The sequence below is a fragment of the Bacillus rossius genome, chromosome 8 (genome assembly GCF_032445375.1).
Source record: "Bacillus rossius redtenbacheri isolate Brsri chromosome 8, Brsri_v3, whole genome shotgun sequence".
Classification (NCBI taxonomy): Eukaryota; Metazoa; Arthropoda; class Insecta; order Phasmatodea; family Bacillidae; genus Bacillus; species Bacillus rossius.
In genome coordinates this window covers 59,036,681-59,054,295 of record NC_086336.1, presented here as the reverse complement: position 1 = coordinate 59,054,295, position 17,615 = coordinate 59,036,681, and the positions used below count along the sequence as shown (strand labels likewise).

Sequence of the window (17,615 nt, the reverse complement as noted above, 5' to 3'; positions counted from 1 at the left end):
TGTTTGCTAGCCAGTGGGTTTTCTGGCCTTCCTATGCCTCTGCATTCAGAGGCTTGTATCAAGCAGGTTGACTGACTCCAGTTTATGTGTGAAACCCCGAGCGAAGGGAAGCAACTTTTTTACAGCTTCAAATTACCACGCCACTTTTGCTGACAGATATGCTTAGACTAGTCAGTTTCTGGATTTCCCATGTTCACTGAAGCGACACAGACCCATGTGACAAGGGCTGGTAGAGAGAGTAAGTCTGCCTTGTAGCATGACTTAATTTATTGAAATGGTCGTACTGACCTTGTGGTTTGTAACCAAAAAAATTACTCTGGCATTTTACTGCTCTTAATCATGCTTAAACGTAGAAACATTTTTTTTTTAAATTTAAAATCATGCATGAGCCTAAGGGATAGGCATCCTCCACCGAATCAGAGACATCTAAATTGGTCTTCTCCTGAGGGTGGAATGGAATGAGGCCTTACTGTGGATAAGGGTCGCAAATCACATTGACGGGAGAGAACGGAAGTGGGTGGGGGAGAAGAACCCTCCCGTATTCCCCGTTTGCGAAAAATTTGGGATTGATCCAGTTTGGAATCAAACCGGAATTATAGTTAGTTCGATAAGTAGGCACAAGTGCACTGTACGCAGGATATTTACAAGCGCTGGTGATAGTCGAATCGTCAAAGTTTGTATTTTATAATGATGTATTTTTTTCAATATTTTTAAATTATTAATTATTGGTAAACCTCGTCCTTGTTCAAGTGCAGTTCCGGACATGTGCGTACTGTACGTAATGTAACGCGCGGTGTTTGTTCGCCGGTCAGGTGCAAGGCCACGAACCCGGTGATGAAGAAGGTGCGGACGAGCCCCGGGGCAGCGCTGAGCGTGGCTCCGTGGACCGCCGCCGCGCCGCGCTCGCCAGAGTTCCTGTCCCACGGGGAGCCCGTGTCCGTGCTGCGAGGCGCGGACGCGGCGCTGCACTGCGTCGCGAGCGGCTACCCCCCGCCCCTCGTCTCCTGGTCGTACAAGGGCCCGCCCGCCAGCCCCCTGCCCGGGGAGGGGCGGGTCACCAGCGTCCTGCGGCTGGGGAACATCACCGTCAACCAGTCCGGGGTGTACGTGTGCAACGCCACAAGCGCGAGGCCGGACGGCGGCGTGGACTGGGCCGCCCAGGTGAGCTGTGTCCCCCGAGTCTCTGTTTCACGGTCAGGGCCGCAACTGGCGGAGGGGGGGGGGGGGGGCAAGCGGGGCATACGCCCCGGGCGCGAAGCTGCGGGGGGCCGCCGAAAATCGCTTGCATTGTAATTCCTTCCTACTAAAACTGGTAACTGGTTAAATGTTTTTTTTTTTTTTTTTTTTTTTTTTTTTTTTTTTTTTTTTTTACCTGCATGCCAGGAAAATGTCTAATCTGATTTTTACGATATAACGTCTCATCGTAGCACCATTTTTTCCGTGGGAGGGCCTCCGGACACCCCCCCCCCCCCCGCTTTATTGGTGTGGTATGTGCAAAAAATGAGAGGGGGGGGGGGGGTGGGGGCATGAATCCATTCAATGCCCCGGGTGCCAGAGACTCTAGTTGCGGCCCTGTTCACGGTGGTAGCTTGTTGTTTTGAGGCTGTGAACTTTCGAAGCTTCAAAGCCGTTGGGCCAGGTTCATGAAGTATGCAATTTGTGCAGTGTTGCAACAACGCAACAAACACAAGTAAATCACTTGTCATCGCAAGATGTCACCAAACTTACAACTTGGAAAGTGTTAAACACAGTAGAGAACACATTTTTTACTCCCCGGGCGTCTTTTGTTCGTTCATGTTTATCATTAAAAAAATAAAATAAAAAAATTGTCATTACTTTTATTTAAAAGAAGTCTTGTCATGTAAATGATAAAATAAAATCAACATCTTGCCCTTCTTCGCAGCTAACGTCTGCATCTTTGACAAGAGTTTTCAAAACACTTCACTTCAAATGAAGTTGTAAATGCAAGCCGAATTGCAAGAAGTTGAAAGTTGGGCAAAGCTTGCGTTATGGTTTCTGCATGTGGCGTAGTTTAGAAATGAGTACCATTTAAATACGTGATTATTGAACTTTTTGCATTTTGCATTTTTTTGCATAGTTTATAAACCCGGACTTAGTCTGCCTTAGTTTCATTGACGTAAGTGTTTGGTACATTTTTAAATTCTATGGAAGAGGTTCTTTTACTTTTGCTACAAATACTTAATTTTTTAATATTTTTTTTTAGTTTTGTTGTAAAACTAAATAAAAAAAAATATGCCTTAACCAGTATAATATGTAGTTATAATTCTTTAGCAAATAATACCAGAATGTATTCCCCTGCAAACTGATGTCCTGGCTACATTCCTGATACACAGTACATATTTGGAATTTTATGCTACATTTTACCCCTGCAATTTTTTGCAAAATAATTACAGTAATTTTAATTATTTAGGAAGCCATTAATTTATGAACAGAGCAGTGAGTGGCAGTCAGTGCTTAATGCTTTGCAGTAGTAATCGGGAACCATTAAAAATAATCCCCCTAAACCGAACATTTATTTTGTATTGAACATTATTAAGTCCTTTGGACTTGCTCAATAATTATTCAATACCTAATATCTGTTCAATTTTTAGGACATGTATGAATGAACTTCAGATTTTGGAGGCAATGAAAATTTAAAATTGTTTTTTATAAGCATTTCACATACTTGAACCATTTTATCTAACACTTTAATGAAATAATATACTTGTTCAACTTTATTTTGTGTGATGATGAAATTGCTTTAAAATTGACTAATTTTTTTATTTATAGCTATGTATGTTTTTTTTTTCTAAATGTGGTTTAAAAAAATTTCAGAACATTTATTTAGATGTTTTTCAGGACACATATAAGCCACAAAAATACTAAAGCCATTCTAAATGATTGATGAAAAATTCCATTCAAGAAAATATAACTTCTCCGAAACGAAAATCTGTGTTGGGATCAGAACATTATATCCCTAAAATGTCAAGACGTTTGTGGTGGTTAGGATATATTTGTGAAATTATGTGACTTTTTAGTAATTGAATTAGATAAAAATTGCAAGTGATTTGAAGTAGAATTTGGAATTATGTGAAAGGATTTAAGTCATCAGTGTTCCATCAGTGGAAGAGTACAGTAGATAATGTGTGCTGCTCACAAAGAGAGCTGGTCGTATTCAGCTCAGCTCTTCTCTACGGTTCAGTGAAAGGTCTCATACGGCACTTTCTGGACTTCGTCCACTCCGGATTAGTAGGGAATAGCTATCATGGTTTTATTTCAAGGTCAGTCTTTTTATTTTTTATGAACTCTGTTTATTCTTTAAGATAGCACTTCACCAAAAGAGTGTCCATTTGACTGATACAGTATGCTTTTTTTTTTACAATATGATAATTTGTAATAAACATGTCTAACTGCTGGGAATAATACAAATAAATCAGCGTGTGTCTACGCGTTCGTAAAATGTTCCAATGTCGAACTGTAAAAATTAGTTACTAATAACAGTTACAAAACAATAAAAACCAAAAAATATTTCCAATCTAGTTAGTACATCCATTTTGGTACTAACTGCATGTAAATAATTTACGTTTATTGAATTTAATATATTTAAACATTAAATTTTTGTAATCTGAGTTGAGTTTTGATTAAATATGCTTATTAAGTTCATGATTTTATTGGGGAATTTCGATGTTTTGTGGTGTATAAACTTGCATTTCAGTATTATATGGTGTATTGACATGTTATTTTGGCATTATCGCGATGTTGTATCCCCGAGCGGAATGGATACCTCTTCTGCTGAGTGGGTAGGTAGGAGAGTGAAAGGCAATCACCTAACTACTGCTCACAGAATTATTCTTGCTGTTTATTTCACTTAATACGAATGAGGCATACAACTGGCTACATTCGAATACAAGTTACTCTACAGCATGATTACAATTCTTGTCTTAGTCAGTCTTACAACTCGTAGTACAGATCACTGGTACAGGGTGGTCCCCTGTGTCTATCGTGGACTCTACATACTAACTGACGTCCCTGAACCAAAGAAGCCCCTCTGTAGCTTGTGAGTCACTATATATCTGTTTCTGCTTCGTCTCAGGCCAATTGTTCCTTCTGGAAACTTTCGTTTGCAGAGTCTGACGCAGAACCTTCCGTGGTTACACGAAAGCTTCCGGAACGTTTTGTTTTCCTATTGCGTTGCTGGGGTCACTCAGTTTGCCCCATCCAAGTAAACTACCGAATCATCTTATTTGCACTGAAATCACTCTGTTGTCTGCCTGTACTAACAGACTGTTTGCTTACCATGGAGCCATAGCTGCTCTGAATCATAGGCCTCTTGTTTCCCGTGTTACTAGCATTTAAAAAAATATTAATTATTATACATGTTTGCAGCTCACAACAGCGATTCACCATATAATTTGTCCCTGCCGATTGGGGAATGTCAGTATAGTTTTAACAAGAACGCTGAATGTGAAACTTGAAATATAACCTGCTGGAGAACCGAAAACACTGCACTGGAAAGGAAACCGACAGTTACGATAAACTCTGAGGGAACTAAAAACTCTGGCACCACAGTGATGCATCTTGTGGCCAAGGTCGGCAGCCAGAATCCACCTGAAGTTTGAACGAAAGTGGCCTGTTAGTGTCGGATTGCACAATGTGCCGAATCGTAGAATATCGGACTTAAGAAGTTTCACTGTGGCATGGAAGTAGATTCCGTGGGACGGGGGAAGGGGGACTTGGGTTCCCCTGGGTACGCTCGCGCTTGCAAGATCGTGACCGTGAAATGGGATTGATAAAAATGTAAAAAATCAAAACTATGTTTCGTGGAAAACTTTCTGTTCATTATATAAAGTTTTCCGTCTACTGCACGCACATAGGCTAACGTATGGGCGGTGTGCATCGGATGAGCACCCTGTCCAGAGATGACGTCGGTTAAAACCCACGTGCGAAATCTCGGGCAGATTCGGGGACCCCTTCGCGAGTCCTGCAGATTTGCGCCCCCTTGCGCTGCGGTGGCGTCACCGGGCGAATGTTTCAGGAGACGTCGGTGGACGTGCTCATTCCCCCGAGGCTGACGTCGGCGCCCGTGTCCTTGGTCCTGCCGGCCGCCAAGACGGCCCGGTTCAACTGCACCGCCGAGGGGCACCCGCCACCCACAATCCTTTGGTGGAAGGACGGTCAGCGGCTGCGAATCAACGGTACGTTCACTAACACAGGTTTTTAATTCCGCAAGGACAAACCAGCCCGACTTTTTTTTTTGCTCTGTTTTAAATATTATGTTTTTAAAAAGAACACACTATGTCCACACATTTATAGTACTGGTCAATTCTTACAGTACACAGATGTTCTAAACCAGGATATATGAGTTGAAAATATTCAGGAAATACCAGGAAAGGTTTTAAAATTTCTTTTTGGGACAACATATGTGCAAAGGCATTAGAATCTCTGTCGTTAAAAACAGTCACTTTCATAAAAAAAAGTCATTGTTTTGGGCATTTGACCAATATGGCGCTACAATTAGCCGAAGGGGGGGGGGGGGAATGTTTTACGTATTTAGCATGTAATCATGCAGACACGACCACCCCCGTCTGGTCGATATTTTGAGTTCTCTATTCGGTGTTCAGCTACGATTTGACTGAGAAGCGATTCTTTTGTGTCTGTGGTTCTATGGAAACTTTATTCTCACTTCTTGTTTATGTTGTTTAATAATTTTGTTGTGTTTATAAATAATAATTGCAATTAAAGTACTTATTGTTACCTGCATCTATAAAATAAACTTGTGGTCATGACTCAGCCTTAAAAGACATGATAACTTAGAATGACTGGTTAATATATTAAAGAAATGTAAAATAAAATAGTTAGGAAATATGAGTGATTTACCAAGCAGTGTTTTCTTTTTCAATTTTATTAGGTGTTTATGATCCTGCTAAGTTTATAGAGGCTAGGTACTTATTTTATTTCTGCGCTTACGCCTTTTTTGAGGTAAGTGTTACCGGAAAGCAAAAGCTGTACATGTTGCTTTCCCGCAGCACACATCTTAATTTTGTACTGGTTCCCTGAAATACAATGGATATAGGTTTCACTTGAACACCAAGTTTCCAGAAATAGGTTTAATTTTTTTTCTTCAATGGAATAACTTTCTTGAAGCTTCAAAATTCAATAGGTATTTCGTTCCTTCTCACACAGTTAGATTTGCCTTCTACGAAATAAAATTTTCAAATGATCAACATTTTCCATTCTTTAGCAGATGTCATTTTTTATTTTGTTGTATATGTAGATGTCAGTTAGCTGAGGGGTGCGTTACTTTATACAGCTGGTACTAGCGTTAAGCTGTACTTCTGTACGAACTACATACGTAATTCTATTGATGGTTTGTGAAGAAAGCTGTCAATATTTTGTAAAAAAATTTAAGTAAATATGCAAAATAATTTCACTTTCAGGTAGAAAATAAACACCACTTACTTTGTGCCATGAAATATAAAAAAGCAATCGCGTGTCCCTAGTCGTAAGGTGAAAATTCACGACGTTACCAAAAAATGAAACATCTCGGGGTCTCAGTTAGGGTATGAACTACCAGTTATGAGTAGAGACCTGAAAAATTCGCAGGTTCATTACGTGTTATGCTAGCTAACATTCAAAATAATTATACCTTAGTGCTGCTTCTGCCATCGGTCCACATTTTTAATCTGGAGGACCGATGGGCCAATTGAGAGACCCTCACTCATAGAAGTGTCGAATCACAGGGGCCACCCGGTCGTGACGACTCACAAGTCAGCGGCCGATGAACGGTTTGCATTTGCCACGAGTGTGTAGAGGATGTTGGAGTCTGTCCCGGAGGTCATCGAACCCGCAAATTTTTTCCGGTCTCTAGTTATCGAGTATTGGGCCGACTTGTTTGAAAAATGGAGTGAACGTGGTGGCGGAACGCACTGCCCTGGACGGAAGCGGGGGAGTGCATTGCCAGTGCGTTTCCCGCAGGCCGCGTCAAGCAGCAGGCCAAGCAGCTGGTGCTGTCGACCACGGTGACGGCGGACACGGGCGTGTACCAGTGCGTGGCGAGCAGCAAGGCAGGGGAGGCCTGGGCGGCGGCCCGCCTGCTGGTCAACGCCTCCCGCTTCCAGCCCCCGCCCCCCACCGGCCTCTCCTGCCGGACCCTCTCCTCCGGCGAGGTGCTGCTGTCCGTGGACGGGGTGGAACCCCAGCCCAACTTCAAGGCCTACACCTTCCACTTCGAGCCCACAGGTGCCTGTTAGGGTCCGACTTTCCGTCGAAACCAACGCTCATTAGAGACGGCGATGGCCGGCGACGCAGACCAGGCATATTGGGGGACAAGTGGACCATGACTAGGAGCAAGATTATTGGGCTAGTTGCGATAAAACCAGACTAACGCCATAAAGCTTGTCGAAACACAGCGTAACACCGAAATCCAAGTTAATGCACCCAGGGGCGCAACAACTAAATTTCCAAAGGGGGGGCAATATACCTTTTTATAAAGAATCATCGATCCCCTCTATTGAAGCGGGTGGTCCGGGGGGCCTCCCCCGCGAAAAATTTGTATTCCAAGGTGGAAAATGGTGCTATTTAAGCAGTTTTACTATCTAAAAATTGATTGCACAGCACTTTCTTTGCCCCCGATTGCCTCCACTTCAAGGTTTCAGAAGAAGGAGGGGGGGGGGGGGGGGGGAAGGAAATACCCTAGTGCCCCCCCCCCCCCCCCCCCCCCGTTTTTGCGCCCTTGAATGCACCATAAAGCACCAACATGCAAGTTATATCATGGAATGAAGAAGCATTTACCAAAACTTAATTTATAATCATAAAAAAATAAAAAATAAATAAATTCATGGAATTTCATTGTTTCTGGAAAAAAATTTGTTCCAAAGTGAATGGATCAGGAAAAAAAAATAATTTAATTTCTTTTATTGTGTATCTCTTATTGAATCACTTTCAAACCACAAACGCTCGCTAATTTTTTTTTATTGTTCTGAATGCATCTTTTTCAAACCATTTTGTTACAAATTTTTTTTATCGTAAAAATGCAGAATATAAATTTTACCACTATTTTGTAGAGTAAGTATTACAAAACTGATTTTATAAAAATAAAAACAATAACACCAAAATTTTCTGTTTAAAAAATGAAATTTGACTAAAAATAAAGACATAAAATCTTGTTTCTTACCATGACTTATAGTAAGGTACCATCCGAGGAGCCGACTGACGTGACTTCGGGAAACCGTGGGATACCGATATCAGGATGGCTAGACTTTTTGTCTGTATCTTATAAGTATCTTTAAAACATGTATGTATATAGTTAGTAAAAGTGATGTTTGTTTACCAGTCAGACCCTTTGACCACTGGCCATCATATACATTTTTATTTCAATTTTAGTAGGCAGTAAAAAATATAGGAATGTGTATTCTAATTCCATAAAGCATAAATAAGAGGTATGGCCAACGGCACTGAATAATCTGAGTGAACATAAAGTTGTGGTTTATAATTCTTTACGGAGTTTGAAGAGGCAATGTCTAAATAAGAGAACACTTCACGCTTTTAGTTTTACAGAGTTGTGGTGCATTATTCGGCTGTCGTTGGTTGTTGTTGTGTTTTCTCAGGATACTTCTATTCTTTTCACCAACACACTCCATCATTTCACCATCATGGGGCTTTACCAACATGAGGGAAAGGCTGGATTTCCAGAAGGTGTATACAAATATGCAGCTTAAATTATAACATGCATTTGGCCTTAAAAGTTAGTCAGTTTGTTTACTGTGATAAGATATTGTTATTCTTTTCTCTGTTAGTTATATATTCCTTATTTTTTTCTAACAGCGGGCGGACCGATGAAAGAAACCGTGACATCGAACAAAACGGTGATTGTAGACAAGTTGCAGCCTTTCACCAACTACACGTTTTCTGCGCGTGTGTACACCACTTTTGCCAGCGATCTCTCCAAGAAAGTCACGTGCATGACAGGAGAAGGAGGTAAGAAGCATTTTGGAGAATTTTGACCCACCAATTTTGTTTGCTGTGTTCATGGAATCAAAATAGTTATACTGATATACCTACCAAGTAATTTTTAGCACTGTTTTAAAACCCAAACCTACTTGGACAGAATGCACCAGTGTAATAGGGTTAGATTTTTTTTTTATCAGCATATGGTTTAAAATATTAAAAATGTTTTTATTTTTATTTTGGAGTGGAGTATGTAAAATTATCTGTTTAATTACAATTTAGGTGATGTGAATCAATGTAAACATTGGATCTAATTACTTTTTAGGTTATGCGACGCTATTAAAACATTGATTTCAACAAAAATCTGTAATGATAATACTACCTAGTTAACATGGCAAGTTTAGTATAGAAAAAAATGGTTTATTTTATTTTGTACCTTAAGCTCCAACTTTAATTAAATTAGCTACCTATACCAGACTGTTAATAATTCCATGGTTTTTTGCTTGAAGTACTCATTAGTTCAAAAAGAATACACATAGCTGCTTTGTCAGTAAAAGAGGGTTTGGCTGCCTTGCTGCTGGATTGGCAGGGCACATGTCTCTTAATTAAAGTTTATAAAACATTGAAATATTTACTATATCAATCCAAAAAATAAGACAGCTACAGATCTATGTCGACCTGTTTATTGATAACCTGAAAACTAGGGTATATTTTTAACCTCAGTTTTAACAGTTAGTAAATATTATTCTAATATTCTTCAAACACACAGCTATTAGTATGTTAATTCAAGTAAATAATAGTAACTGTTTCTTAGCAAAACATTTTTTTTTTACACAGTACAGTATTTTGCCCCATCATTGTAAATGTTACATGAAGTTTCTTTGCGATAAGGCCTGTTCTCAATGACACGGAAACGGAGACGGATCACATAAATAGAGACAAATCTCCTGGATCAGAGTTTCTACAATAGCATGCAGATGGAGACGGACTGGTACGGATGAGCTCGGCAATGCTGAGCTCTTCTGTTTATGTTGCTCCGTGCGACGAATAGAGTATTTGTCTGTGGTGGTTGCCATGATTGTTCATGTTCTAAATATGTTAAAAATTGTTTCAAGTACATTAATATCTAGTGTTCTATTACGATTTTATCATTTATTTTATTATACATATAATGTAAATTCTGCCCGTGCTATAATCTCAAAGTAGGATATTTTTTAAAATTACTTTAATATTTCGTAACCTCGGAACAAAATATCATTGGTTGCAGTTTGTTACGTTTCCGTTCATTGAGGAAGCAGCAGACACGATAGTGAAATGTTCCTGAAGATCCGTCTTTGTTTACGCGATCTGTCTCCGTTTTACGTGCCTTTGCAGAACGGGCCCTAATGTTCATGGACCGTGAACATCAACGTTCGGTTATTTTCTTCTTATACTCAGTGGCGTAGCTAAGATGTTTGGCGCCCCTGGCCAGAATTGAAAATAGCGCCCCCCTCTTGGATTAAAAGAGAGGGGGGGAGGGTTCAGTAATGCAAAACCGTAGCTGCGCCCCCCCCTCCCCTCCTGATCCGGCGCCCCTGGCGGGGGCCATCCCCGCCACCCGCTTGCTACGCCACTGCTTATACTGTGTGATTATGGGTTGGCAGTAGGGTTTTTTGAGGTTGCCAAAATCAGGAAAAAGAAGGTAGACAGATGTACGCCACTCGGACCACGAGGTAGCAGGAAGTAGCCACCCATCGCCCGGCTTGTTCGCAGTTCCTCTGAAGTCCCCGAAGCCGCGCCTGCTGCCGAAGAGCCCCAGCACCCTGCTGGTGTCTTGGTCCCCTCTTCCCCCGAGCGTGGCCCAGGGCGTCGTGACGCAGTACAAGATCCAGTGGCGGCTGAAGGACCACCCGTCGGTGCCCACCGAGTTCCTGAGCGGCAACAGCCTCGAGTACCTCATCTCGGGTGAGTTACCACTCAGCCACGCACATCATTTACACCAATGTTTTCTTGAGGCAAGAAAGTACAGCCAAACCTCACTGAAGCTTCCAGAAGGGACCATAGTTTTGTCACTCAATAATGAGGTTTGTATTAACCAAACTGTTGAAACATTTTTATTACATTTATTGCATAATTTCTAAATCAAACTTAAAAAAAAGTTAAAAAGTTTTTTCTCGTTTAATACATGCAAAGTACACCCAAAACATTATAATATGCTCAAAGGAAACTTGCATTTATATTTTATACAGCTCCAAATGTATTTTTTTTAAGGATTGTAAAATACAATTTGAGGATGGCTACGCCCATGACATAAAAAATTATATTGTACTGTACTGCTTTTTAAATTATTTAGGACATAAGAAAAAAGCATAGGTTTAAAAACTAGGTACAAAAGTCATAGCAAAATTTTGGAAAGACTATGTAATTTCTATTTTTTTTCCCCTTAACATAAACTGTACCAAAGCAAAGGCAAAAGTATTGTTTGTTTCTTTACATTTTTCTAGGAAATTTGTATTAACCATCATTTACTACATGTAAATGTTTACCTTTGCAACGAAAACAAACTTTATATTACATACTAACCATACTTCTGTATTAAACAAACTACTTAGCACTATAACTCATATGTAATTTATAGGAACTGTGACTACACTTTGTGTTAATTATTTTTGTATTAAGAGTGTTTTTGTTAAAGAGGTTTCACTGTATTCAGTACAATCTGTCTATAATTTTATAAATGTGTGAGTTAAGTTTAACAAGACCTCGAAAACTTTTCGTGGATCGAATTCGGCTTGACTAAAAATTTGATAGAAAGTTTGCGCTCGGTTAGGCTTGGTGTTCTTTTTTTAAAGCTCGGCTCAGCTCGTGTCTTAAAATTGTATATACGGGTGTGTATCATGTGACTTGCAAATCTGAAAGTCAAAAAATGTTAATGGTACCACTGGGTACTGTTCGTTTATACTTTGACTACAGCAGAATCGCAGTAGAAATTATGTAACTTTGTTAGCGAGGATGTATGGAGAAGAACCAGTCCACTTCGAGGGTTGTCTGAAAGTTTCTGACCTCAACATAAAGATGGCAGCACTCATCAATGAAGACTAGGGAATGTGTTTGCACATGCTTTGGAATGTACTCTCTGAAATTTAAGTCAGTTTGGACGTGCAGTTTTTTTTAACAATTGTTTGTGTGATTCTTTGCAAAACAGTTGTTTACAAACATGATGGCCTATTTATTTGATGAAAATCCCTGTCTTCTGAGCACAACTTTTAGCCTAGAGAACAAAAAATTGGAGTTAGATCTGGTGAGTGAGAAGGTTGGTCAAGCAGTTCAAACCGCAGTTCTTAGATTTTCGCCATGGCAGTCCCTGAGGTGTGAGCTGGTGCGTTGTCTTGGTCAAATAATTATTTTTTTTGTTTGTGCAAATATGACCTTTTTCTGCAATTTCTTCCTTCAACTATTTAAGTAATGATACCTAGTATGCTCCTGTCACAGTTTTTTTTTCCAAGTTAATTTATTATCGAGACAGTTCCACGACTATCCTTGAAAACAGTCTCTCTCACTTTATCCCGGCCAAAGGAACAGTATTTAAATTTTTTTCAAATCATCCCTCCTTCGCAGTTTTTGGTGTCGCAAACATTCATCGTCTTCCGAGCCGGCACGGCCTTGTTTGAATTCAGCTGTCCAAAATATCACTGTGGTAAGTGATGGTGCAGAGTTCCCGTGCACAGCGTCCAACTCGTCTTTAATTTGTGTAGGCGTATTGCCTTTCAAAAACAACTATTCAATGACACTTCCATACTCATTTTTCCATTTTCACAAAAACATGGTGCATCTACTCATCCAAACAATTGTTAAAAAAACAAATGCATGTCCAAAATGGCTGAAATTTGAGATAGTACATATATTCCATAGCACGAGCAAACAACAACCCCCCCCCCCCCCCCGGCCACCTTTTTTGTTGATTGCAGCCATCTTCATGTTGAGGTCGGAAACTTTTCAGACATAAGTACATATTTTTGATGGTGAAAGAAGTTTAGATTTTACAATAATTCCAAACTTATTTATTTCTGTGTGTTAAAAATGTCTTCGTTCTGTTGGGGTTGGAGAAAACGTTTGTGTGTAAGGAGTGGTTTTATTCTGTCATTCGACAGGCTTGCTGCCCGGTAACGAGTACGATGTACGAGTGTTGGCGGCGACGAGCGAAGGCTGGTCCGATGTTCCTGACGAGCAGATGTCGTGGTCCAGCGTCCAGATGCCGAGCAGCCAAAAAAATGTTCCTTTAGCACCTGTAGTTCATTTGACAGTTCTGTCTCCTACGTCCATTGAGGTAAGACCAAAGGAAATGTTACTGGTAGAACCGAGAAGCTTGGTAGGTGGATCCTGCCAGCAATTTTCTTTTTTAATTTTATGTATTTGAGAGGCAGGATTGAATTAATCTACAGGCCCATATTTTGCCATTGTTTACTTTTAGTGGGAAACGTGTGTGGTACACAACTGAAGAGCATTAAAAAAAATTTTTATTTTAAAACTTAAAATTTTTTCTTATGAAATCATACTCACGAGTGATGCTAGTAATATTTTTAATCGGATCTTATCTTAACTGCCAGAGATTTAAATGATATAATTTTTCAATATTTATTGATATTTTTTTATCTTAAAAATAATTTTATTGTTTCTTTAGGCCTACATACATTGGACTAATTTGTGTTGTTTTTTTTTGTGTCAATATACAAACATTACTCTTTTTTAATGGATGCTGCTGTTATTTTTATTCATTATGACAGGAACTGTTGATGTACCTCCAGGAATGATGCTTTCAGTCGTACTAAGCTGTTTTGTTGCACTACTTCTGTAAAATATAGGGTTTTATATGAAATATTGGAAGTTGGAACCTTGGGCATTAAGGTAGACTTATTTTATCATGCTGATAGACTGATTAGAAATATTGAATCATCAGTGTTTCCACTTAAAACCGAAATTTCACCTAAAACGGAATTTTTTATTTAGTCACCTATCCAAAAATACAAGATTTTTATGGTGTTACAAAAAACAAAACTTAGTAATTAAAATAGTGTAGTTTGTCTTTATTTTCATTAAAAATTAAAACATGTGCAATAGTAACTACATTTCAAGCACAATTACATTGATCAACTTCTTCAACCAATTTGTGGTAAAACACTTAAATTATGTACATAAAACAATACACCGTACATTGATGAGAGTAAGTTAAACAAAAAAACTGAAAATAAAACATTCAAAATTCTTCTGTAATGTTCCTCAAATTAAAATAAAAAGTACAGCTAAATGTTTTTTGTAATACAATGTCTAGAGCGATAATTTTATAGCTTTATATTTTGACAAGTTTCATTGTTATCATTTTTATTTTCAAGGTATCAAGCATAACATATAAAATTACTCAAATATAAAAAATAAAAAATTGTTTGTGGAACTACTAAACTTACATGACTTTTTAAGCAGTAGAAAAAATATCTGATTGATTGTGGTTTAAGTTAATTTTGGGTGCCAACCTAATTTGAAATGTAAATGTAATTTTTTTTAACTACCTATCTTATTATTTCAGTACGATTCATATTCAAATAAAAAAGAAATATCATTATCTTTATACATTTTTTGATGTTGTTTATCTGTATGCCTTTTAGCCATGTGGTTAGGGTATCAGCTAGAGACTACTTTAATTTTCTTTATTTTGTAAAAAAGGATTCATAGAAAAAAACACATTTTATTCGTAGCACGTAATACTTTAGATTTCTAAATAAAAGTCTTAACTTAAGGTTCATGAAATTGATTCTGTAGGTACTTAAATAGACAAAATGAATTAAGTTTGGTGAATTAGGCTGCATCATGTGTTTTGTCTTGCATTTCGGTGTTTTGACAGTGTATTGACTTAATTTTGTTGTTTCTTTAAATTTTATCTCCATTTGCCGTATAATATTGTCTATACCTAATTTAGTATTACATGTTTCCAACTTGTATCGAAAGTCTCAGTTTTACCATGCTTTTCGAATTAATTCTATGCGACAGATTTTTTTTTGTTTGATATTAGTTGTAAATTTAGTGTGAGACTGGGGCGCAACAACTAAATTTCCAAAGGGGGGGCAATATACCTTTTTATAAAGAATCATCGATCCCCCCTATTGAAGCGGGCGGTCCGGGGATCCTACCCCGGGAAAATTTGTATTTCAAGGTGGAAAATGTTGCTATTTAAGCAGTTTTATTATCTAAAAATTGATTACACAGCACTTTCTTTGCCCCCGTTTGCCCCCACTTCAAGATTTCAGAGGGGGGGGGGGGGGCAAAATACCCTTGCCCCCCCCCCCCCACCCCCGTTGTTGCGCCCCTGCTGTTAGATGTAACGTCTCACTCACTGCGCATGTTTCCAGGTGACCTGGAAGTTGCCTCCCGCCAACAAGTACAAACCTACCCGGTACTCCCTGTATTACCGCAAACGAAACGACGCCCAGGTGGGGCCTGTCAAGCTGCCGGCCACCACCACTCAGTACCTGCTGCAGGACTTAGGTACGACATCGCGACTTTCGGGCTGGTCCCGGGTTCTGACGCTTCCTGAGCTATTCGCAGCAAAAGAAGTGTTTCCATTTTAAGGAAAGCCGCTACTGATTATTTTCATTAGAGCTGTACCGATTCACAAAGTTCTGCCAGTGTGCCGATACAACAGTTGCAGATTCACCGATTCCGAACTGATGCAGTAGACAACTCATTTTGGTTAAAAAAATTTCTTATAAATTTACTAGATTACTCAAAATAACTCATTCTAAGAAAAGTATGCACTGCAGAGCACTTGTATTTCAGTTTGTAAACGGAACATAACCTCTCTTTTTTTAAAGTAAAATTTTAGCTTATTTTCATTTCTTTGTTGACAACCGTTAGTTGCTTATTGAAACATGAATATACTAATGGAGGCTGGAAAATTAAATTATTTAATACGTCATTATATAAAACAAGATTATTTAATAATAGGTAAATATGAAATATATTGATTCACAAAATACAATTTTCAAAAAAACAAATTTAAAATGTGCAAAATTGCAAGACTTTATACATGTTTACAATTCAAGAACTGAAATTCCAATACCATCTTAACCCGTGAGGTGGCGAAAAGTTACGGTACCAAACGTTTATACGGAAATGCGTTTCATGTGGTCACTTTGCACGGGAAACAGTAAATGTAATTTATGTTATGTGAAGTTCTATATAATTTGGTTTCTATTTTTTTATTCAATTTTAAAATCTTTACGTAAATTAACTAAAAAAATGTCTCCGTCATGATATTACGAACATTTCTTTGCAGTGCAAGCAGTTGGCATTTTCCGTTTGTAGCGGTACGATGCTCTAAATAAAGAAAGTTTTTGTTTGTATCTAACTTTACCGTGCTGGTGATATATTTATTTACGCTGTATTAGATTCTTGAAATTTATTACGAAATAAGTTGTTTTAGTCTGACATTTACAGCATAAATAGTAGTTTATAAATAAAACTCTAGTTAATTAACTAGGCTATCCTTTCTGGAACTGTTTTCCCACTCGTAAGAATATGCATCCGGCTCTCAGATTTAGTTTTAAAATTATATGTGGCTCTTGAAAAGAGTCCCATCGCTGGCAGTGGTGTAGCCAGGATTTGTGTATGGGGGGGTGTTAAGAAGCTTGGCCCCCCGCCTTCTCCCCCCCCCCCCCCCCGGTAATAAAGCGGGGGTGGGAAGGGGGGGTCCTCCCTCGGGAAAATTTGGATTTTAAGGTGTAAAATAGTGCTATTGTTTTTAGCAATTTTCGGTACTTAATTTTAAATATTGTAATGGTAAAAAATTTTTTATTAATTTTAATATGAAATTTGTTTGAGTGATGAATAAGAAGGGTAGGGGGGGGGGGGGTTGAACCCCTAAAACCCTTGCCTGGCTACGCCCCTGATCACTGGTCTGTATCATCTGCGCGATTGCTTCGCAGACCCGGAGACGTGGTACGAGGTGCTGGTGCTGGGCACCGCCGACGAGGGGGAGGGGGAGGCGGGCGTGCAGTCCATCGTCACGCTGTCCTCGTCGCGCCGGCCGGCGGGCGGCGGCGGCGACTCGGGCCTCTTCCTGGGACGCCTGCTTCCCCCCACGGGGCTGGTGGCCGGGCCGGCGTCGCCCACCGCCATCGGCCTGGCCTGGACGCCGGCCGTGGACGCCAGCTACTTCACCGTGTGCTACGGCCGGGTGCAGGCCGCCCCGCCCGCCAACCAGTCCCCCTGCAGCTACGTGCGCAGGTCGGTGCCGACAAGCCGTTCAACTGCCACCGAGTTTTATCCGTGTTTGATTTTATGGGTAGAGACTGGAAAAATTCGCGAGTTCAATGACCTCCAGGTTAGTCTCCATGATCCTCCGCCTACTTGGGCAAACGGCGCCTGTTCACTGGACGCTGAATTTTGAGGCGTCTCGAGTGGGTAACTTGTGACTGGATACTTCTTTTGAGTGATGGTCTCTAATTCGCCAAGAGTCCTACATATTAAAAGTGAACCCAATAGCAGAAGCTGCACATTTTTTAGCGTATCACGAAAATGAATCCGCAAAATTTTCCCGGTCTCTATATTTGTGGGTAAAAAAAATTTTTATTTTTTATTTTTATTTTGGGAGGGGGTTGCTCCTCTGTTTTTTTTTTTACCCCTTCCCATTCTAGAAC

The 17,615-nt window shown here is 39.6% G+C and overlaps 1 protein-coding gene across 2 annotated transcripts in view; it reads left to right on the top strand.

Annotated features, from left to right (window-relative positions):
* LOC134535037 (protogenin B-like) overlaps positions 1 to 17,615 on the top strand; it is a 220,650-nt gene that overhangs the window by 179,152 nt on the left and 23,883 nt on the right. For both annotated transcript variants that reach the window (XM_063373870.1, XM_063373869.1), the window contains exons 6-13: positions 813 to 1,161; positions 5,036 to 5,195; positions 6,976 to 7,239; positions 8,824 to 8,976; positions 10,699 to 10,890; positions 13,077 to 13,252; positions 15,327 to 15,462; positions 16,902 to 17,202. In XM_063373870.1, coding sequence (XP_063229940.1) covers positions 813 to 1,161; positions 5,036 to 5,195; positions 6,976 to 7,239; positions 8,824 to 8,976; positions 10,699 to 10,890; positions 13,077 to 13,252; positions 15,327 to 15,462; positions 16,902 to 17,202 — 1,731 coding nt within the window. The remainder of the gene's footprint in view (positions 1 to 812; positions 1,162 to 5,035; positions 5,196 to 6,975; positions 7,240 to 8,823; positions 8,977 to 10,698; positions 10,891 to 13,076; positions 13,253 to 15,326; positions 15,463 to 16,901; positions 17,203 to 17,615) is intronic.